This window comes from Pongo pygmaeus, chromosome 5 (assembly GCF_028885625.2).
Source record: "Pongo pygmaeus isolate AG05252 chromosome 5, NHGRI_mPonPyg2-v2.0_pri, whole genome shotgun sequence".
NCBI lineage: Eukaryota > Metazoa > Chordata > Mammalia > Primates > Hominidae > Pongo > Pongo pygmaeus.
The window spans coordinates 39,469,802-39,490,000 of NC_072378.2; the positions used below are offsets into that span (position 1 = coordinate 39,469,802).

The 20,199-nt window shown below is 42.5% G+C and overlaps 1 protein-coding gene across 1 annotated transcript; it reads right to left on the reverse strand.

The window, feature by feature from the left end:
* Positions 1–1,528: 1,528 nt before the first annotated feature.
* On the reverse strand, positions 1,529–15,764 carry SAYSD1 (SAYSVFN motif domain containing 1). The gene is made up of 2 exons (XM_054491729.2): positions 12,391–15,764; positions 1,529–3,253 (listed from the first exon to the last, which is right to left on the reverse strand). The coding sequence occupies exons 1-2, from the start codon at positions 12,796–12,798 to the stop codon at positions 2,909–2,911; spliced, it is 753 nt and encodes a 250-aa protein (XP_054347704.1). The 5' UTR covers positions 12,799–15,764; the 3' UTR covers positions 1,529–2,908.
* Between the last annotated feature and the right edge of the window lie 4,435 nt (positions 15,765–20,199).

Consider the following 20,199-nt stretch of genomic DNA (forward strand, 5'->3'; position numbering starts at 1 on the left):
ATGCAGGAGCTTATATGTGTGTGTCCCCAGCAGCGCCAAATCCAGGGCATCTACAAATATTTGCTGGTATGAGTGGCAGGAACTAAAAACACAAAGCTCGAATTTTGATGTCTTCTGCCCAACTGAGGGTCACTGGTTCTTTCAATTGTGTAACTTTCTAAGATTTTGCAGCACAGAGCTTTTTGATTGACACACAGATCAGTCAAAAGGCAAATGTGAAAGACGGCCTATACTCAAAGCATAACTCTAATAGCACAAAATACACATGCCTAAGTCATCACTGGCAAAGCTCCAAAGCTTTTGAGAAAGATCATTATACCCACCCACAGGGCCACTTACCCCCACCCAAACCTGAAACACTTAGAATAGGTCGGGGCTAGCATGAAAGTGATTTGAGTCCCAGAGGTATAGCTCAATGACTTGGCCTAAAGAGCAGAGAGAAAAGAGAACTAAAGCTTTACCAGTGTGAAGGATGTTCACATAGGCCTCCAGGGACTCCACATCCACTGAGATTAGGAGACAAAGTAACCCCAGATGGCGGGGATGGGGGTGGCAAAAGTTCTTTCAGTAAACATAAAGAACTTCCTAGGAAGTACCTGGAATCTTCTTTAGGGGTTCACTAGAAACAAATTATCTTTAGTTGGGAATAAATGATGGGCCTGCCCAAGGTTGGGGGTGGGGAACACACTTGATGGTATTTTGGGGTCCCTTCCAACTTTAGATATAGAGTCTTGTTTAACAGTCCCTATCAATAGGCAAGATGGGATAATGTGAATAAAAGCAAAAACCAAGTTACTTGTTAGACTTGTACAGAAACGACTTCACTCGTGTATAAAGCTATCACAGTGACTGCATCTACCTCTGGGATTTCAAGTTCCCTGATGACAGAAGAATCCTTTAATGGAAGCTGCATGCTGGGTTAATGGTCAGGCTGTGAGTGGAAATTCTGAGATCAATAGGCCTAAATTCGGGAAATCAAGGCTGCACCTAAAGCCTAATGGTCTGATCAGAGCACCAAATACTTATTGTTCTTTCTTCTTCTCCCTGCCAGGCCTTTAATTGATTCACACCCTATTTTTCCTAGAAGTTAATGCCATCATTACATGCACCTTTGGGAAGAGGTGAGGAGAAGTGACAAATTGTTCACAGAAAATCTCATGCAAGATGGGTTTGAGGCAATCTAGACTCCACCTCAAAAATAGCTGCATTTCAAAAATCACTACTGAGGTCCACCCACAGGTCGAGTCTCCTGCTTGCTTAAGTCTTTACCCCACTGGGATTACTAATTGGATCAAACCTAATTCAGAGTTACAGGCATTTTGTTTTAGGGGAAAGTCTGAATTATATGTTTTTAAAATACAAATTAGTTCTTTCCTACAGCAATGCTTACTGCCCTGAGCACTGCAGTAAAACTTAAGATTAGGGAATTACTCCCTTGTATGGGGCTTTTATGAAACAGAAGAGCCCAAGGAAAGTATCAAGAAAATTAAGAAAGCCTTAAGAAAATAAATCAGTCAACAAAATTGTATCTTAAATACAATCAAAACTTCATGTTTAATAGGGATTCATCTGTTTCCCATACTTTTTACATGTTCAGTTCCGACAGAACTCATGGAAGAAAAGACTGTTCTGTGAGATAGAACAGACCATCTGCTTGACCGGATGGCTCTGAGGGACAGCCAAACTCCCAATGGGCAAAGGGCTGTGGGGAAGAGCAACACATATCAGAAGAATTTTCAACAAGGGCTGAAACACAGTAAGGTTAGCCACAAAGTGGAATTAATGAGAGAAGCCCTAACCGAATGGGAGTTTACCTAATTTTAATGAACCCAAACTTTAACATTGTACTGGAAAAGGAACATTAAAATCCAGCCTGATTATCACAATTTACAGAATTTCTCACCAGAGGCCCACAGGTGAAAAGACTGCTTACTCTAAAGCCCTTGGAACCGTATTGTGAACGGCGCATGCGAGGGATCTAGGTTGCGTGATCCTTATGAGACTCTAATGCCTGATGATCTGAGGTGGAAGTTTCATCCCGAAACCACCTCCACCACCACCCTGTCCATGGAAAAACTGTCTTCCACAAAACTGGTCCCTGGTGCCAAAAAGGTTAGGGACTGCTGCCTTAGAATATAAGAAACAACTCAAGCAGCCAACGGGTCTGGAGTTACACTTCCAGCCCTCCCCTTTGTATACACTCAACACTTCTTGCTGAACTGGCTGTTAATAACCACTTGTGAAATCCCTCCCCACACCTGCACTTAGGCCTTTGTCTCTTCCTACCTTCCTTTACTGAGTGGTGGCAAAATAATAGGAGAGTGGAAGATGGTGATGGGCAATGAAGAGGGACCTATTTCTGAAGAGGAGATGTTTTAAAGATATTTTATTTTTCGATACCAGTAATGACTGAAAGAATTAAAGCAGGAAGCAAAACAAAAACAAACAAGAAACCCAAAACTTGCAACCTAAACTCTCCAGGAAAAAAAAAAAATTGCTATAAATGTTAAAAGACTTAAAGAGAACATTGACAATGCAGCCCTGATGTACCTACCTAATCATACTTCAAACTGCTGGATGTTTGAAGCTGAGAATCTCCCCAGTGCCTTTCTAGTGCTCTAAAATCATCTCCCAAACAGATGAGAAATGAAACAAACAGGTCTCCCTTCTTGAGTACATAATTTTTATAAATTGCATCGGACCCACAGTGAATGTATTTTAGAGAGTTTCACCAAAATTATCAAAGATCAAATGGCAGCAAAAGATCAGGGAAAGAAGGTAGAAAAACTATGCAGTCACAGAGCTAACCCGCAAGCTGCCCTTAGTCCTATGAACCTGAAATCAAATCCATAGCCAATGGTGAGGAAGACCACATCAGAGGTTAGCTGCATGACAGCACAGCTGGGTCCTATCTCCCTGCCAGGGGTCTCAACTGTAACTCGCGCTCCAACTGCTCTGCAGTCAGGGTGCCCTGGATGGCTTCACAGCCTGGATTGAACACAGAGTAGGCGCTCTTCTCTCCCTCTTTCTTCTCTTCAGGGCCTCGTGTCCCGATGTACATCCAATAGAACAAGGAGAGGACAAAATACGCCAGGCCAAATTCCAGTTCCACAAATAGTCCCAGCAGGACCAACCAGAGAAGAAACTTCAAGAAGGTGATATTGGTCAGGAAAGACTGGTCCCAGCACGATGGTAGAGGAATGGCTGTGTTCCATGGTGGCTGTGATGTGCTGCCCTGGGGCTGAGCCGCTTCCTAGGATACACAAACAAAAGAAAGAATAAAGGGTAATGGAGCTGAGATGATCAAAACTAATCTGAAAAGGCAGTTTTCATTGCTCTGAGAAGGCTGTTGGCTCATTGATTTCTATTCTTTGACACTACTCTCTAAAACAATCATCTCCAAAGAACCTATGTGCTCTACTCCAACTGAATCAAAACTGATCAGCACTTAGTGAGATGTGACCTAATAAAAGCCCTACAGCATTCAGACAGATTCTTTTTCGTGGGAGTCATTTCTTCAGATTAGTCTGCTGCTAAGAAGAGCTAATTTGTGCCCCATACAGAAACTCCTGAATAACTGATAATGCAACAGTCATGACAAATGCTTCAAATACAGTCAGAGTCAATACACCTTTGTTGATTGGATTAGATGACCTAAAATATTATGAGTGACATGATTCTAAAATAGAGACAGGAAACAAAAATCCTTTTCACATTAAAAAAAAAAAATTAGCCAGGTGCACACCTGTAATCCCAGCACTTTGGGAGGCTGAGGCAGGCAGATCACTTGAGCTCAGGAGTTTGAGACCAGCCTGGCCAACATGGTGAAACCTCATCTCTACTAAAAATACAAAAATTAGCCAGCATGGTGGCACACGACTGTAATCCCAGCTACTCAGGAGGCCGAGGCATGAGAATCGCTCAAACCTGGGAGGCGGAGGCTGCAGTGAACTGAGTTGCACCATCACACTCTAGCTTGGGCAACAGACCAAGACACTGTCTCAAAAACAAACAAAAACCACTGTTACAGCCATTACTGGGCCCCCTTACCTTCCCATCCCCTGTGATTAACCTACACAGGTCGTTGTCACTCACCCAAGGCCCAGCCAATGTCTCCTAACTAGACTCCCTGCCTCCTATCTCTTCCTTCCCCAAGCCATCCTATGTACAACTGCTAAATGAATTTTCTTAAAGACCCATTACCCTCCTGTTCACAAACCTTCAAAAACTTTCACTGCCTACAGGATAAAATCCAAACTCCTTGGGCTGGAACCCAAGACCCTCAATTTGTTCAACAGATTGAAATGCCAGTACACAGGCCCCTGTGCCAGATGCTAATGGCAGACACAGGTATTTAGACAGCTCTGTGTCCAGCCCACTGTTTTCAGAACTCTTCTGAACATGACCTACAATAAGGAATACATTTTAGACTGTAATCCAGAATACATATATGCAACAAAGTTTCACAAGTCAACACTTACCCTCCCTGAGACATTCTCTTGTATTTCCTATTCTACTTTAAAAACATTTTTAATAGGGGACAAGATCTTCTATATTAATTTCACCATCTACTAATGGGTCACAGTGGTCTAGGAAATTCCATGACAACACGATCCACAATCCTTTGTTCCATAAATGACCCTTCTTCTCCAGCTTAACTGGTCTTATTACCCAAAGATATTCTCAGTCCTCATCTCAAACCTAGAATTCTGTCCACTTCCTCTTTCTTCCTCAACTCTTTGCCTTCCTTCCAGGCAAGCACAGTTCATGAACGGTCAGCCCTGACCTCCCTGGGCATCAGGGAGGGTGCCCCCTCCACCTCCCCCAGCACCAGCTAGCTCTCCCGTTCATTGAGCACCAAACTATTCAGCACTACAGTGTCTCTCTTTTACTATAGGTCATGTCATGTCTGATGCCAGATTAAGTACCAGGAGGCCACGTGTCTCCAGATCCAAACACGGCATCCCATACTTAGGTTCTCAATTCATAGCAGAACTTTTAGTTCATCTCTTCAGTTACATACCCTATTCTTCTTCACATGAATATTTAAAAGGGGATCACAAATACTGGTCATCTGATTTATGATGTTTCAGAAGTTCTATTTTGTCAGAACCTTCTTTTTTAGCGTCAACATTGTAATTATTATCTTTTCAGTTGGATTAGAAAGTCTGATTGGAGAGGCCCTTATATTATCAGCCACATCCTTGACCCCTGACACTTATTAAAGAAAGAAATGTCTGTTTCAGATTTGACACACATGCACAGTACTTCTGGCCCAAGAAGAATGCATCTGGGCAGTGTTCTGGGCAAGGGGGAGAGTAGCATGAGATGACAGGGCTAAGGAGGGAGGGCATGAGGGTGGGAGCCAGATAAAGTAGGGCCAGGCAGGCTGCAGTGAAGATTCTGGAAATGGGAAACAGCTGAAGGTCTAAGCAGGGCACTAACCAAAAACACGAAATCCCTGGTGCTAAAAAGGTTGGGGAGGAGGCCTAGCAAGAGAAAGCCAGACATTGACCAGGGTGGGGACAGCAGTCAGATGGAAATAGTGGGCTGATGGACACAAAATACATTTTGAATATACATGTTGAGATTCACAATAAACTAAATTTATCACTTAGGGAGTATAAAAAGAAGAATGCTCCTATGTCACCATTTACTGAGAGCCTTCAAATGTATGAACTCTTGTAATCCAGGAAGCAGGCATTATTATTCCCAATTTACTGATAAGAAAACACTGAGAGGTTAAGTAATTTCCCTAAAGCCATACAACTAGTGATAGGCAGAGACGAGGTCAGTCTGGGATCCTAGGATGGTCTCCTCCAAAATCCATTTTATTTAATTAGGGGCCTTTATGGGGGGTGGCAGGAGAAAGGTTAGGGAACTAGAGGTAGATGGGTGTGGGGGGCGGGGGGGTAAACAAACTGACGAAGGGAACAAACAAGGAAGAGGAGAGATACGGACATTCTTCTGCCTCATTTGGAATTTGTCTGAGTACCAGTTCCCTTCTGCTGTAAGACCTGGGTGAAGAAGTGTTTGTGACTGTTATATCACACGCAGGCATGGTCCAAGGAAGGCACTGCCACTCCTCAAATATCAAGCTGCTTCCTACCTTAGGGCCTCTGCACTTGCGGTTCCCTCTGAGAGGAATGCTCCCTTCCCCTCATATCACTTGGTTGACCCCTCCTACTACAAACAGCAAAAATGTCACCATATGTGCCCTTGGCTTAGTCCCCGTTTTTGCCAGGGTGGTTCCTTCTTGTTAAATGTCTCCTCCTTAGTGAGTTCTCCCTGCTCAGCTGATTTAAAATAGTACTCTGCTCCCCTCACCCCTAATTCACTATCACAATCTACTGGTTTTATCGTTTTTCTTTCATAGCATTTATCTGGTTTTGTTTATTGTCCTCCTTTCCCTGCTGCCCCAAGCTCAAATGCAAGTTGTACTAGAGTAGGACTTGTGTGTCTTAATCACACCGTCTCCCAGGATTTAGAACAACAGCTGGAACACAGTGGGCACATGACGAGATTTTTGTTGAATGAATGAATGATAGTGAGGGAAAGGGAGAAATTCAAGATGACTACTAGATTTTGCAGGGGTGAGGCAAAGCTGTGCTCAGCCAGGTGACTCCAAAGGAGAGCCTTTGAGCAGAAGGCCAGCCTGAGCCAAGGCCTGGAGGTCAGGAGTGGTGGATGGGTATGGGGAATGGGTTCTGGGGCAGGGTGGTGTGCTGGGGGCTTGCCTGGGATATGGCTGGAGAGGGAAGCAGGAGGCTCCTGTAGGAATTTTTTAAAGTTACCAGCATTTTTGTCCTAATGTGGAAGAAGCTCGTCATAGAATTATTTCGGGAAACTGCTTTTCTCCAAGCAAAATCTGGTAGTGGGAAGGGGGATGTAGATACTTCCTCATCAACTACTACTGAAAAGATGCAGCGGCATTGTCAGTCAGAGCGAGGACCGGGTGGGGGCAGAGGCATCATTGCCGTCAGAGCTTGGCCCAGATGAAGGCCGCAGTGGCTTCCAACCATGGTGCAGGACGAGGCAGCTGCAGCCTCAGCGGTTCATTTGTGTTGCTCCAAATGACATGGTTTAGTTATTTTGATGGCCAGAGAGTATTCTTTGTGCATGTACATTACAGTTTCTTGATCCCTTCATCTGTGGATGGACAGGAGATAAAGTTTTTGGAATCTCCATGCCTGAGATTAAAAGGTGTGGGACTTCCTCTACCAGGCTCATTTCCTTGGACCTAATGTCCTCTGGGTTTCTCCACATGGCTGTGGATGACAGGATTTCCCAAAGCTTTATGGCTGAAGCATATTCCATAGTGTATCTGTATGGTGGTTTCTTCATCCCTTCAGCTGTGGGTGGACAGGACAGGTCATTTACCATGATGTCCTCTAGGCTCAACAGTGTGGCTGCAAATGATGTAATTTCATTACATTTTTCTGGATGAAGAGTATTCCATTTGTGTATATATACTACAGTTTCTTTATCCCTTCATCTGTGGATGAACAGGTTTCTCCACAAGACTGCTAATGACAGGATTTCATCCATTTCTGTGGTGGAAGAGTATTCCATTCTGGATATATATTTCAGTTTTGTCATCCCTTCACCAAGGGATGAACAGGTTCAACTGTGTGGCTCCAGGTGATATGATTTCAGTATATGTGCACAGCTGAAGGGTATTCCATTGTGAATGAATACTACAGTTTCTGTATCCCTTCATCTGTTGATGAACAGGTCTCTCTCCACGTTGCTGGAAGTGGGGTGATGTCCTAAAGTTTGATGGCTGAAGACTATTCCATTGTGCAAATATCCTGGAGTTTCTGTATTCCTTCATCTGTGGATGAACAGGGCTGCTTTACATTTGGCCTGTGCCAATGGCCATGTGGAAGTGGTTACTCTCCAGGTGAACTAAAAGTGCCAGACTGACATTGGTGACAAATGAAACAGGATGCCTTTGATGAAGGCCGTACATTGCCAAGAAGAGATTTGTGTCATCATTCTGCTAGAATGTGGCACCAACCCAGATCTTATGGATGTCTATAGCAACAATGCACTACACTATGCTGTCTATAATGAGAATACACTACTGGCAGAAAAACTGCCTTCACACCATGTGAATACTGAAGTGCTGAACAAGGATGCAAACACACCACTTTTACTTGCTATAGTTTGCAAAACACAGCAAAAGGTGGAATTTTAGTGAAGAAACAAGCAAATGTACATGCTGTTGATAGGTTGAAAAGAACAGCTCTCATGCCTGTTGTACATTATGGCTTGTCAGGTATAGTTAGCATTCTTCTTCAACAAAATATTGTCTTTACTCAAGAGTATGTATGAATAGACTGCAGATTATGCTATTTCTGGTGGTCTGACAAGCACTGACAACAAATTTTGCAACATTAAAAAAAAAGATACTTGAAAATGGTCTTCAAAATGACAACCCAGAAGAAGCATCCAAGAAGAATGCAAGTTTAAAAAAGGAGGAGCAAGTGCAAAAGATTCTGGGAGTTCTGAAGCATCTGCATTCAGTATTTTAAAAAAACTGTGTGTTGATTCATGGCCTAAACCAGATGATGAAGACTTGACTTTTACTACCAAGCAGTGTATCCCTGAGAGTGTTTCAAAGTCTTTACCTGGACATTCATATAAAAAAAGGAAAAAATATATAGTAAATGGAAAGGGAGAAGGGCCTCCTGAAAAACATCCTTCCCTAAAGCCTATCATGGAAATGAAAGATTCTGTTGTGAAGAAAGCAACAGAAAGGAAGAATGAACAAACATCCAAAGCAGAACAAGAAGTACAAGTGACATCAGAGGAAGAACAAGAAAAGCTTGAAAGTGAAAATAAATAGCCACAGGTTGAAGAAGCTAGAAAGAAGCACAAAGTTAAAAAAAAAAAAGTATCAAAAAAACCTATATGATAGTACATCTGCTGACGATGATGATAAATTAATTCAACAAAGAAAGAGTGGAAAAACTTACCATCAGCGATTTCCTAGGAAAGAGAATGAAGACTATGCTAGGCCTGCAAAGAATATGTCAAATGAAAAGAAAAAGGTCAAAAAGTAAACTCACTTAGAGACGAACCTGATAACTTAACTCGGCCATCTGAAACAGCTTCAGAGGATCATGAGGAACCTTAACCTCATTATAAGAAGTTTATGATGCTCATTAAGCTATATGGAATGGATTGTAATGATTCTTGTATCCTAATGGAAATCCAGAATGCATTTCTTTCAGGTGAAAAGTCACTGGACCTTAAAAAAAACTACCTGTGAACAACTTACACTAGACAATAAGAAATACGAAAACTGAGTTTAGTGTACTGAAGAAGGAGCTATCCAAAACACAAGAAATGAAGTAACAGTTCAATATCAAAAAGTAGAATGGAAACAAGAACTCTACAGTTTGAATGCACCTTAAAAGAAGAAATGCTAATATGTTGTATGAAAAAATTAGGGAAGAGTTAGAAAGGAAAGTGGAGCAACATAGGAAAGAAGTTGAAGTAAAAGAACAGCTTGAACTGACTATCGGATCACTAGAAATGGAATTGAAGGCTTGAAGAAATACTTTAAGAAAAAAAAGATCTGATGCATGAAAATTGCTTGTTGAAGAGAGATATTGCCTTTATTGTGTATGTAAGTATACACAATAAAAAATAGGAACCTCGAAAGGGAAAAAGGACATTTAAATTGTTAAAGAAATGAATGATGACCTTCAAGAGACTCTAAAACTGAATGGAAAAACATTAACAAAAACAGTATCCCAGTATGGTCGACAGCTTAACGACCTCAAAACTGAGAATACAATGCTCAAGTCTAAACTGGAGAAGGAAAATCAAAACAAGGAAAGACTGGAAGCTGAAGTTGAATCATTCCATGCTAGACTGGCTGCTGCTATAAGTGAGTGTGATCAAAGTGTGAAAACAAAGAGAGACCTAGAACTTGCTTTACAGAGAGCACAAGACGTTTCTTTACAAGAAAGAAAATGAGTTCTGATATTTCTGAACTAAAAGATAATAATGAGTTTTTAACTGAGCAACCTTCCGAAGCTCGAATTAAATTCAATACCCTAAAAAGTAAACTCCATGACACAAGAAATTCTCTCAGAGAAAAGGTTTTGGTTTTATAAAGTGTACAAAAGGACCTAAGCCAAGTAAATCCTTTGGAAAGTGGGACTACGTAGAGGAGAGAATATCTCAACTACAACATGAAAATCTGTTGCTTCAACAACTAGATGGTGCTCATAAGAAAGGGCATAATGAACAAAAGGTAATTAATATCCAAGGATGCTGTCTTGAGAGTGAAAAGGAAGGTCTTCTGCTAGAAGGGAAAAATAAGGAATTAATCAATGAATGCAATCATTTAAAAGACTGTTTCAGTATGAAAAAGAGAAAGCAGAAGGAGAAGTAAGTATCAAAAAAGATAAATATTTTCAAACTTCCAGAAGGAAAATTTAAAATATTTGGCTACGGCTACATGTTGAACCTGGTTGAATATAAAAATTAATAGACAAAAAGTGTGTTTACCATACTGTATAATTCCATTTACATGAAACATCCGGAAAAGACAAATGTATAGAGATAGAAAGTAGATGGATGTTTGTGCAGGGCTGGGGTTGGAAATGGGTAGTAACTGCTAATGTGCAAGAGGGGTCTTCTTGGAGTGATAGAGACGTTCTCAAGTTGTAGTGATGGTTGCACGACTCAATAAATTTACTAAAAATCTTTGAACTGTATGTTAAAAGAGATAAATTCTGTAGCATGTAAATCTTATTTCAATAAAGCTGTTTCAATTAAAAAACAAAAATTAAAAATAATTTTTAAAAAATAGAATGCTACAGAAATCTCTGACAGGCCACAGTGTGCCATCAAAATTGTCTGACATGAATTGTAAATTAGACTTTTTCTTTTCTAAACTAGAGGCAGAATCTGAAGAAAAAAAATTAAATGAGAATTTTCACACCAGAGCAAACCCAGAAATGATAAGTCAATGAAAATGAGCTTAAGGCAGAGTCCCTTATGAAAAACAGAGCAATTAACAAGAAACTGGAGATCCAGCATTTCCTCTCATCCTTTTGTCTGGCCATCAGCTTTTGGGTTCTCAATAATGGAAGTTTTTCTCTGAGTTCAGTTTCTCTGGGTCCAACTCAATGATCTCATTCCTTTGGAAATGAGACATACAGTCAAAAGCTCATTGCGTGGGTTAGACATTGTTTTTTAACTGCAGAGAGAAAAAGAATAAGGGAAATGGTTTCTAAAATCTTAAGCAAGTGTTGTACTTAGAAAGTTCTAGTCAACAATAAAATTATCCAAAGACAATTAACACAAACTGCACACAAGGAAATGGATTGTCTGAACTCTGCTGCGCTCTTTTCACCTTTCTGCAAGTCAGCTGGAATCCTGTATATCACTGAGAATATCAAATCAAAATTGAGTAACAGGTTCAGTAATTTTTAAAAATTCCCTCAAATCAAATGTTGTGCAATAATAGACGAACTTACAGGAAATAATTTTAAGGTGAGCAAGGTACACTTTTCTTTCAGCACATTTTCATTTTAAAAGGAATTTTTTAGTTCTTATTACACTTATGAGGAACAAAGCACTGGGCACAAATTGTTACAAAGCACTTATCCCTTGATATGTCTTATCCTGTATTTTCACATAGACATTTCAACCTCACTGCAAGCCACCTTACCATTTTACTGATGAGTTAAAACTAAATGAAAACACAAAAGGATGCAAATTAAATTCATCCGCAAAATAAGAGATTACCAAAACAATTAAATGTGAAAAGGTTATCATACTAAATCACATTTTTTTTGTTTGTGTCTTGAACATTCACTATGGAACCTGAATAAGCTTCTGCCACTACCGGCAGTTACAGCTACCACACTTTGGTAAATTCTGTATTCAAATGCATTTCTAAGTCACAGGCTATCTGGGCTACTAGCTGCATGTGCCCCAGGTGCGAATCAAATGAAGTTTTAATTACTGCTACTTGTGATCGGTATCCAATTAGACCTTTTACCCTCCATTAGCAGAGGGCTGTGGCTCAACTTGGTTGTGGAAAGGTTTCCCAAAGCCACAGGGCGTCACGATAACTCAATTCGGAGTGAATAATTTAAGAGCAGAGGTGCTTTCTTCCAGGACCCTCGACTCTCGCTTCCTGTCTGGAATCAGGAGCTGCGTGGGTGGCGGACTGGAAAGAAAATGTCAAAACCGGTAACAGTGCTGACACGTGTGGCCGCAGATGAGCGATTCAGCCCTCGATCAGGAGGGAGGGGCCAGCAGCTCCGCCTCCGGCAGCTAGGGCCACACCCCCGGAAGGGGCTGCGCCCTCGACTGTGGCTCCGAGGCCAGGTCCTAGGGCCGAAGTTTCCGTCGTCTCACCTGAATTAGGCCGGGCTGGGCCCGGGCACTCGCGGGCCTAGGTTTCCATACCAGGAACCACTTTAGCCAGCCTGGGGCTGCCTTTAGAGTCGCTGCTGCTTCCGCCTTCTCTCCTGGGGTTTGCGCGCCCTGACTGGCAGCGGGGGGTTGGGCCGCCAGACCCGCCAGTTTCCGCGCCGCCCGAAACTCAGCTAACCGCTGTTCCATGGCGCGCGCCTCGCGTCCGTTGGCCAGTAAGGGAGCGCGCGCCCGCAGGCCGCACAGCCGTTGCCTCCGCTCGGCCCGCGCCGGCCGCCGTGCGCCTGCGTGGCAGAAGCCCCTGCCGCGCATGCGCACTGGTGTGACCCGCGTCTCCTCCGTTTGTGAAGTCTGGCGGGTCGCGTGTGTCCTCAGCCGTCCTCTCTTCATAGGCACGTGGACACAGTGTCACCTCCTCAAGCCAAGTCTAAAGCACAGGGCTTCCCCATTGCCCGTCTCCCAAAGGCCACTCTGCCTTGCTTCATCTCACTTAAGGGCTCGAGCCCCCACTGATCTAGCATCCTCTATTCGGGATCTCTGTTGTTGGGCCCCAATGAAGAGCGCCACAGTGAGAAGATGGTTCCAGGGGATAGGAGAGGCCCGTGATCTCTAGGACGTTCCAGCGTCAGGAGAATAACAGGCTACATCCTACCCTTTTTCTCTTATCAAGGAAAGGGTATGCCAATCTTGGTACCTGGATGGTGGCTTTCTCACTGCTCACAAAGCAGGCTGTGCAGCTCCATCATTGGTCTTGCCACGTTGGAAAATTATCTCGTTTTGTGTCTAGATACGTCAGAACCTTAAAAAAAAAAACAACAAAAACTTTTATTGGGGTGCAGCATAAAATACACATATCTTAAGAATATGGCTCAGTAGATTTGCTCTTATATATGCACCTGTGTAACTACCACCCAGATGGAGATAAAGAACATTTCTGTATTCTGGGAGTTTCCTTGTGCCCTCTCCCCATCAGTACCCTCCCAAAAGGACACAGTTCAGGTTAGGGGCTGTTTTATACGTTCTTAAAGCTGTAAGCATCTAGCTAAGTGTCACTTACATAATTAAGACTCAAATATTTGTTGGATCTGGCTGAGGGTGACTCGAGAAATTAGACAAATTAGAAGAGAGTCATCCATTCATTTAACAAACGTTTACCTAGGGCCTGTTCTGTCTAAAGTCACAGGCACTGGGGATGCTGGGATGAAAGGAAAAAACAAACAAAAACCTGTTTTCTTAGAGCTTACACTCTAAATGGAAATACAGACAATAAACAAATGTGTATCTACATATTTCATGTCATATCAGGTACTGATAAGTGCTGTGAAGAAAAGTGAAGCAAAGTAGGCAATGGTGGAGGTATTAGAGAAGACCTCCCTGAAGGTTTGTCATTTGGGCATAGACTTAAATGAGTGAGTGAGGTATGTAGATATCTGAACAGGAGTGTTTCAGTCAGAGGAACAAGTGCAAAGGTCCCGAGGCCTCAAATAGCATGCTTGACTTGTTCACAGAACATCAGGGAGGCTGTTACGACTGGATTGGAAGGAGGGGGAGGGAGGCAGGGAGGAAATAGTGATAGAAAATAAAGATGCCAGGGGCAAGATCATGCATGTAAGGCCCTGTAGGCCATGGGGAAGAGTAAGTGTGGTGGGAAGCAGTTAGTGGATTTTGAGCAGGAGGTGATATGATATGACATAGTTTGAAAGGATTACACTGGCTGATGGAGGTGGGACCCTGGAAGGTTGCAAGAATAGAAGAAGGGAAACAAGTTAGGAATAAATATGGTAGAATGAGAAACTGTAGTAGTTTGAGCTAGAGTGATAGTGATGGAGGTCACAAGAATTGGTCAGATTCTGAATGTATTTTGAACACCTGAGCCAACATGGTGTGAGACGGTTTGGATGTGGAATGTGAGAAAAAAAGGTATCAAGGATGACAGGGCCAGCCATGGTGGCTCACGCCTATAATCCCAGCATTTTGGGAGGCCAAGGCAGGGGGATCGCTTGAACCTAGGAGTTCAAGACCAGCCTGGGGAACATAGCAAGACCTCATCGCTATTAAAAAAAAAAAAAAAAAAAGGATGACAGGTTTCTTCCATTACTACCCCACTCCTCCTGCCCCCCCATACACACACACACACACATGCCCTGAGCAACCAGGCAAATGATGCTGGGGCCCTCTATTGAAATGAGGGCACACTGGGAGGAGAGAATTACAGAATAAACATTGGAAGTTTTGTTTTGGACATACAAAGAACTTGAGATGCCTATTGGATATCCAAAAAAATAGGCAGTTAGATAGTGAAAATGAATTGAGGGGAAAGTCAGGACCCGAGGCACACACTGGGAGTCATCAGCATGTGTATATTTAAAGCTGTGAGACTAGATAAGATCAAACAGTGAGTGTGGATAAGAAGAGATTTGAGGGCTGAGCCCTGAGTAGATTAGAAATGGTTTGTAAGAGAAAAGAATGGGATTATTACACCACAATGTCCTCTCTTTGAGAAACCACAAGAGAAAATTTCTTGCCCATTTTGGTGTCAGGAATATGTCTGCTTCTCTTGAGAGATGGGATTCTTTTACTGATTTTGTCTCCCACTTGATAATGACTCTAAGACCTTAGGCCCACATCTTGCAGGCATATAGAATGAAGGCATACAATTTGTGGGCAGTTGCAGTCAGGGTCCCTGACAGGAAACGTGGCACCTTCCAAAGGGTGAAGTAAGAAGGGCTTAGTGAAGGAGTAAGTTACAAAGGTGTGGCAGGATGAAGGAAGCCAGCAAGGGATGGTTCACAGGAAGTGCTACCTGTCTCTAGGCCCAAAGCATCAGGAGGACAGAGCAGTTGTTAGAACCCAGTGAGCCCTGTAGCTATAGGAGAAGCAAGGAGACACAGGAGCCCTTCAGGGAGCATAGAACAGGTAGAGAAGGGTGGAAAGAGGATCAGAAGAGGCAAACAGAACATCCAGGCCAGAGCTAACGTGTTCCTGCTCTGTCTTGTTTTGTAAACCTTATTTTCTTTTTGCTTTGTTTTATTTATTATGAATTTACTTTTTCTTTGTGCTTTGTAAGCCTCTTTAAATCCTTTTTGGAAGAGGTTAAAAGAATAGAAAAAAGAAAAGATGAAAGAGACCATCATGAAGAACAACTCCTGCCAAGCCAACTTTATTTCCTCTTTGGATAGGATTATGAGACTAGTAAATAAGAAGGGTCCCCAAAATGTGCTCAAAGTGTGAATTTCATTAATTTTTATTATGAAATATTTTGTAAATGCCACATTTTACATATATATAATGTATATGCCATATACATAACATATATAATGTGTATGTGTCATACATATAAGTTATAAATAAAATACCCACATGATATGGTTTGGATCTGTGTCCCTGCCCAAATTTCATGTCAAATTGTAATCCCCAGTGTGGAGGTGGGGCCTGGTGAGATTGGATCATGAGTTTTTTTCTAATGGTTTAGCACCATCCCCCTAGTGCTGTCTTGTGATAGAGTTCTCACTAGATCTGGTTGTGTAAAAGTGTGTGGCATGGCTGGGTGCAGTGTCTCACGCCTGTAATCCCAGCACTTTGGGAGGCCAAGGCAGGTGGATCACTTGAGGCAAGGGGTTCGAGACCAGCCTGGCCAACATGGTGAAACCTTGTCTCTACTAAAAACATAAAAATTAGCTGGCATGGCGGCACACACCTATAATCCTAGCTACTCGGGAGGCTGAGGCATGAGAATTACGTGAACCCAGGAGGCGGAGGTTGCAGTGAGGCGAGATTGTGCCACTGCATTCCAGCCCGGGCAACAGAGTGAGACCCTGTCTTGGAAAAAAAAAAAAAAATTGTGGCACTTTCCCGCCCCTTCTCTCTTCCTCCTGCTCCAGCCATGTAAGACCCGCCTGCTTTCCCTTCACCTTCTGCCATGATTGTAAGTTTCCTGAGGCCTCCCCAGCTATGCTTCCTATATAGCCTGCAGAACTGTGAACCAATTAAACCTCTTTATAAATTACCCAGTCTCAGGTGTTTCTTCATAGCAATGCAAGAATGCACGAATACAGGCCCTGTTATAGAATTGAGTCATTGGCCCGATTCTATATTCCTGTCTGTATCCATGCCATAAAAGGCAGAGTAGACTTCCCCATTCCTTGACTATAAACTCAGCCATGCAGATTGCTTTGGCCAAATGGGATGATGGCAGAAACTATGCGAGCAGGAACTTGAAGTGTGTTTGTCCTGTTAAGTAAATTCTCTTAATATTCCACATTTCCATGAGATGAACTTGCAACAGCTAGCCAGCTAATCCAAGAATAATGAAAGACATCAAGGTTGTGGTCACCTGACTGACCCAGAGACTTGCAGTTTAAAGCTGAGCTGCCCAACTGAGCCCAGCCTAAAATAGCTAACCCCCAGCTTACCCTAAAATGTATGAAAACAAATGCTTATTTTACATAACTGAAATTTTGCAGTTGCATGTTTCACAGCAAATGCTAACCAATACATACATACCCAATACCCAAGAAGAACATTTTAAGTTCCCTGTGTCCCTGTGTGCTCATTCTTGATTCCCCACTCCTTTAATCTATTAGTGTGGTGAGGTATAGTAATCAATTTTCTGTTGTTAAATCATCCTCCATTCATGGAATAAATAAAACTCAAGTCACTTTATAAAACATAAAACTCAAAGCTAAATTCAGTTTGAGAATTTTCTAGAAATTTTACATCTTTTGTTCATTAGTGAGATTTTCCTATAATTTTCTTTATGTGTGCTGTCCTCAATTTTAGATAGATTTTGCTAGCCTTATGAAATAAGCTGAAGTGTGCCTCCATCTTCCATACCCCCCACCCAAATTTTCTAGAACAGTTTGAACAAAATAGGAATTAACTATTTCTTTAATGTTTTGGTCGGACTTAGTAGTAAAACCATCTGGACCTGGTGTTTCCTTGTATCAGGTAAATAAATGTAATCTACAATTAACTGGATTCATAGCTGGTCAATTCACCCTCACCCAAAAAGGGTCAAGAAATGGATCAACATTGCTCTGTCCTGTTTGATATTTTTAGGAGTGTCTTGGGTGAAAATATGAGAGAGAATTTATCATTTATTCAGGTGACAAAAATTTGGTAGAGATCTGCAGTTATGCCTTTAGGGTAAAAAATAAACCAAAATGAATTTGATTCAATTTATTACGATTAAAGCATTGTGGAGATGCTCAGAGGGAACTGTGCTTCCTTCTAGATTTGCATTTATGTTTTTATATCTTTGTTTTTGTTTCTTAATCATTGGCTTGAGAGCAATTTGTTTCAATAGGACTTGGAGCCTTTCCCTGACCACAGACTGGGTAGCAGGAGGGATATATGGTGAATGTTTTAGCTGCTACTATGAATCCCATTTTCAAAGTGAGAGAGGATATAGTTTTTTTTTTTTTGAGACAGAGTCTCACTCTGTCACCCAGGTTGGAGTACAGCGGCATGATCTCAGCTCACTGCAACCTCTGCTTCCTGGGTTCAAGCGATTCTCGTGTCTCAGCTTCCCAAGTAGCTGGGACTACAGGCACGAGCCACCACACCTGGCTAATTTTTTGTAGAGATGGGGTTTCACCATGTTGGCCAGGCTGGTCTTAAACTCCTCACCTCAGGTGATCTGCCCTCCTCAGCCTCCCAAAGTGCTGGGATTACAGGCATGAGCCACTGCACCCAGCCCGAGGATATATTCTTGATACCCCCATGTATTCATGCTCTCTCTCTTTGGTCCTATCCTTGCAGGTACCACATACCAAGTTCTGAGCACTGTGCTTTATATAACAAACCATATAAAGCAGAGGGGGGTAGCCTGGATAATGATGTGTCTGGAGCAGGATTTCTCAGCCTTGGCACTTTTGATGTTTTGGGCCAGAAAATTGTTGTGGGAGTTGTCCTGTGTCTTGTAGGATTCTTAGCAGCATCCCTGGCCACCACCCACTAGTTGCCGGTAGCATTCTCCCTTAGATGTAATAATCAAAAATGTCTCTAGATAGTGCCAAATGCCTCCTAAGAGGCAAGTTTGCCCCTGGTTGAGAACCACTGGTCTAAAGACCACATTGTAGTAAGAATGGTAAAGGCAGTGAGTGATTTGGGCCAGAGAGGGAGATTCACGGTGAAAACATACCAGTTTGTTTTAGAAACTCTATTAGAAGTGCTATTGTGGCCCTCTGGGTGACTATCTTCCAGTCCTCCAACAGGCTAGACAGGAAATTCGCCAGGCTGCTAATCTTCTCTTGCCTACTCCAGATTCCCAGCCATATGAAGACACCCTAGCTGGACAATCAGTTCTTGTAAAGAGTCTGACCCCTCAAACTCTACAGCCTTGATGGACCAGACCCTCCTTAGTCATCTATAGTACCCCAATTGCCGTCCGCCTGCAGGACCCTCCCCATTGGGTTCACCGTTCCAGAATAAAACTGTGTCCATTGGACAGCCAACCTAATTTCTCCTCTTCCTCCTGGAAGTCGCAAGCACTCTCCCCTACTTCCCTTAAACTCACTCGAATTTCTGAAGAACAGTAATAACCCTCATGAGCCTAATACATCCCTTCATTCTATTAAGTCTATTCATCCTTACCCTACTTTTTGCAACAGGGCTTTATGCAGTCACCCCCACTACTTGGACTGCTCCCCAAAAACTTGTCATCCCTGCTATCTTCTGTCTAGTCATACTCCTATTCACCATTCTCAACTACTTATAAATGCCCTGCTCTTGTTTAAGCTGCCAGTTTACACTGTTTCTCCAAGCCATCACAGCTGATATCTCCCGCTGCTATCCCCAAACCGCCACTCTTAACTCCCTCTTAGAGTGGCTAGATGATCTTTGCTGGCAGGGCACCTTCCAATACTTTCACCCTGATAAAGTCCTATTCCTTAGTTTTATACTCTTATTCTCGTTCCCATTCTTATGCTACCCTCTACCTCTCCCCAGCTATCTCCACCATACTATCAATCTCCGTCACTCTCTCCTAGCCGTTTCTAGTCCTTCTTTAACAAACAATTGCTGGCTTTGCATTTCTCTTTCCTTCAGAATCGCCAAGGCCTCGACTTACTCACTGCTAAAAAAGGGGACTCTGTATATTTTTAAATGAAGAGTGATTTTTTTACCTAAATCAATCTGGCCTGGTATATGATAACATAAAAAACTCAAGGATAGAGCCCAAAAACTCGCCAACCAAGCAAATAATTATGCTGAACCCCCTTGGGCACTCTCTAATTGGATATCCTGGGTCCTCCCAATTCTTAGTCCTTTAATACCTGTTTTTCTCCTTCTCTTATTTGGACCTTGTGTCTTCCGCTTAGTTTCTCAATTCATACAAAACCGCATACAGGCCATCACCAATAATTCTATATAACAAATGCTCCTTCTAACAACCCCACAATATCACCGCTTACCCCAAAATCTTGCTTCAGTTTAATCTTTCCCACTCTAGGTTCCCACGCTGCCCCTAATCCCGCTTGAAGCAGCCCTGAGAAACATCGCCCATTATCCCCCCAAAATTTTCGCCGCCTCAACACTTCACCACTATTTTGTTTTGTTTTTCTTATTAATGTAAGGAGACAGGAATGTCAGGCCTCTGAGCCCAAGCTAAGCCATCATATCCCCTATGACCTGCACGTATACATCCAGATGGCCCAAAGCAACTGAAGATCCACAAAAGTGAAAATAGCCTTAACTGATAACATTCCACCATTGTGATTTGTTCCTGCCCCACCCTGATAGACGTATTCTCCCCCTCCCTTAAGAAGGTACTTTGTAATATTCTCCCCTCCC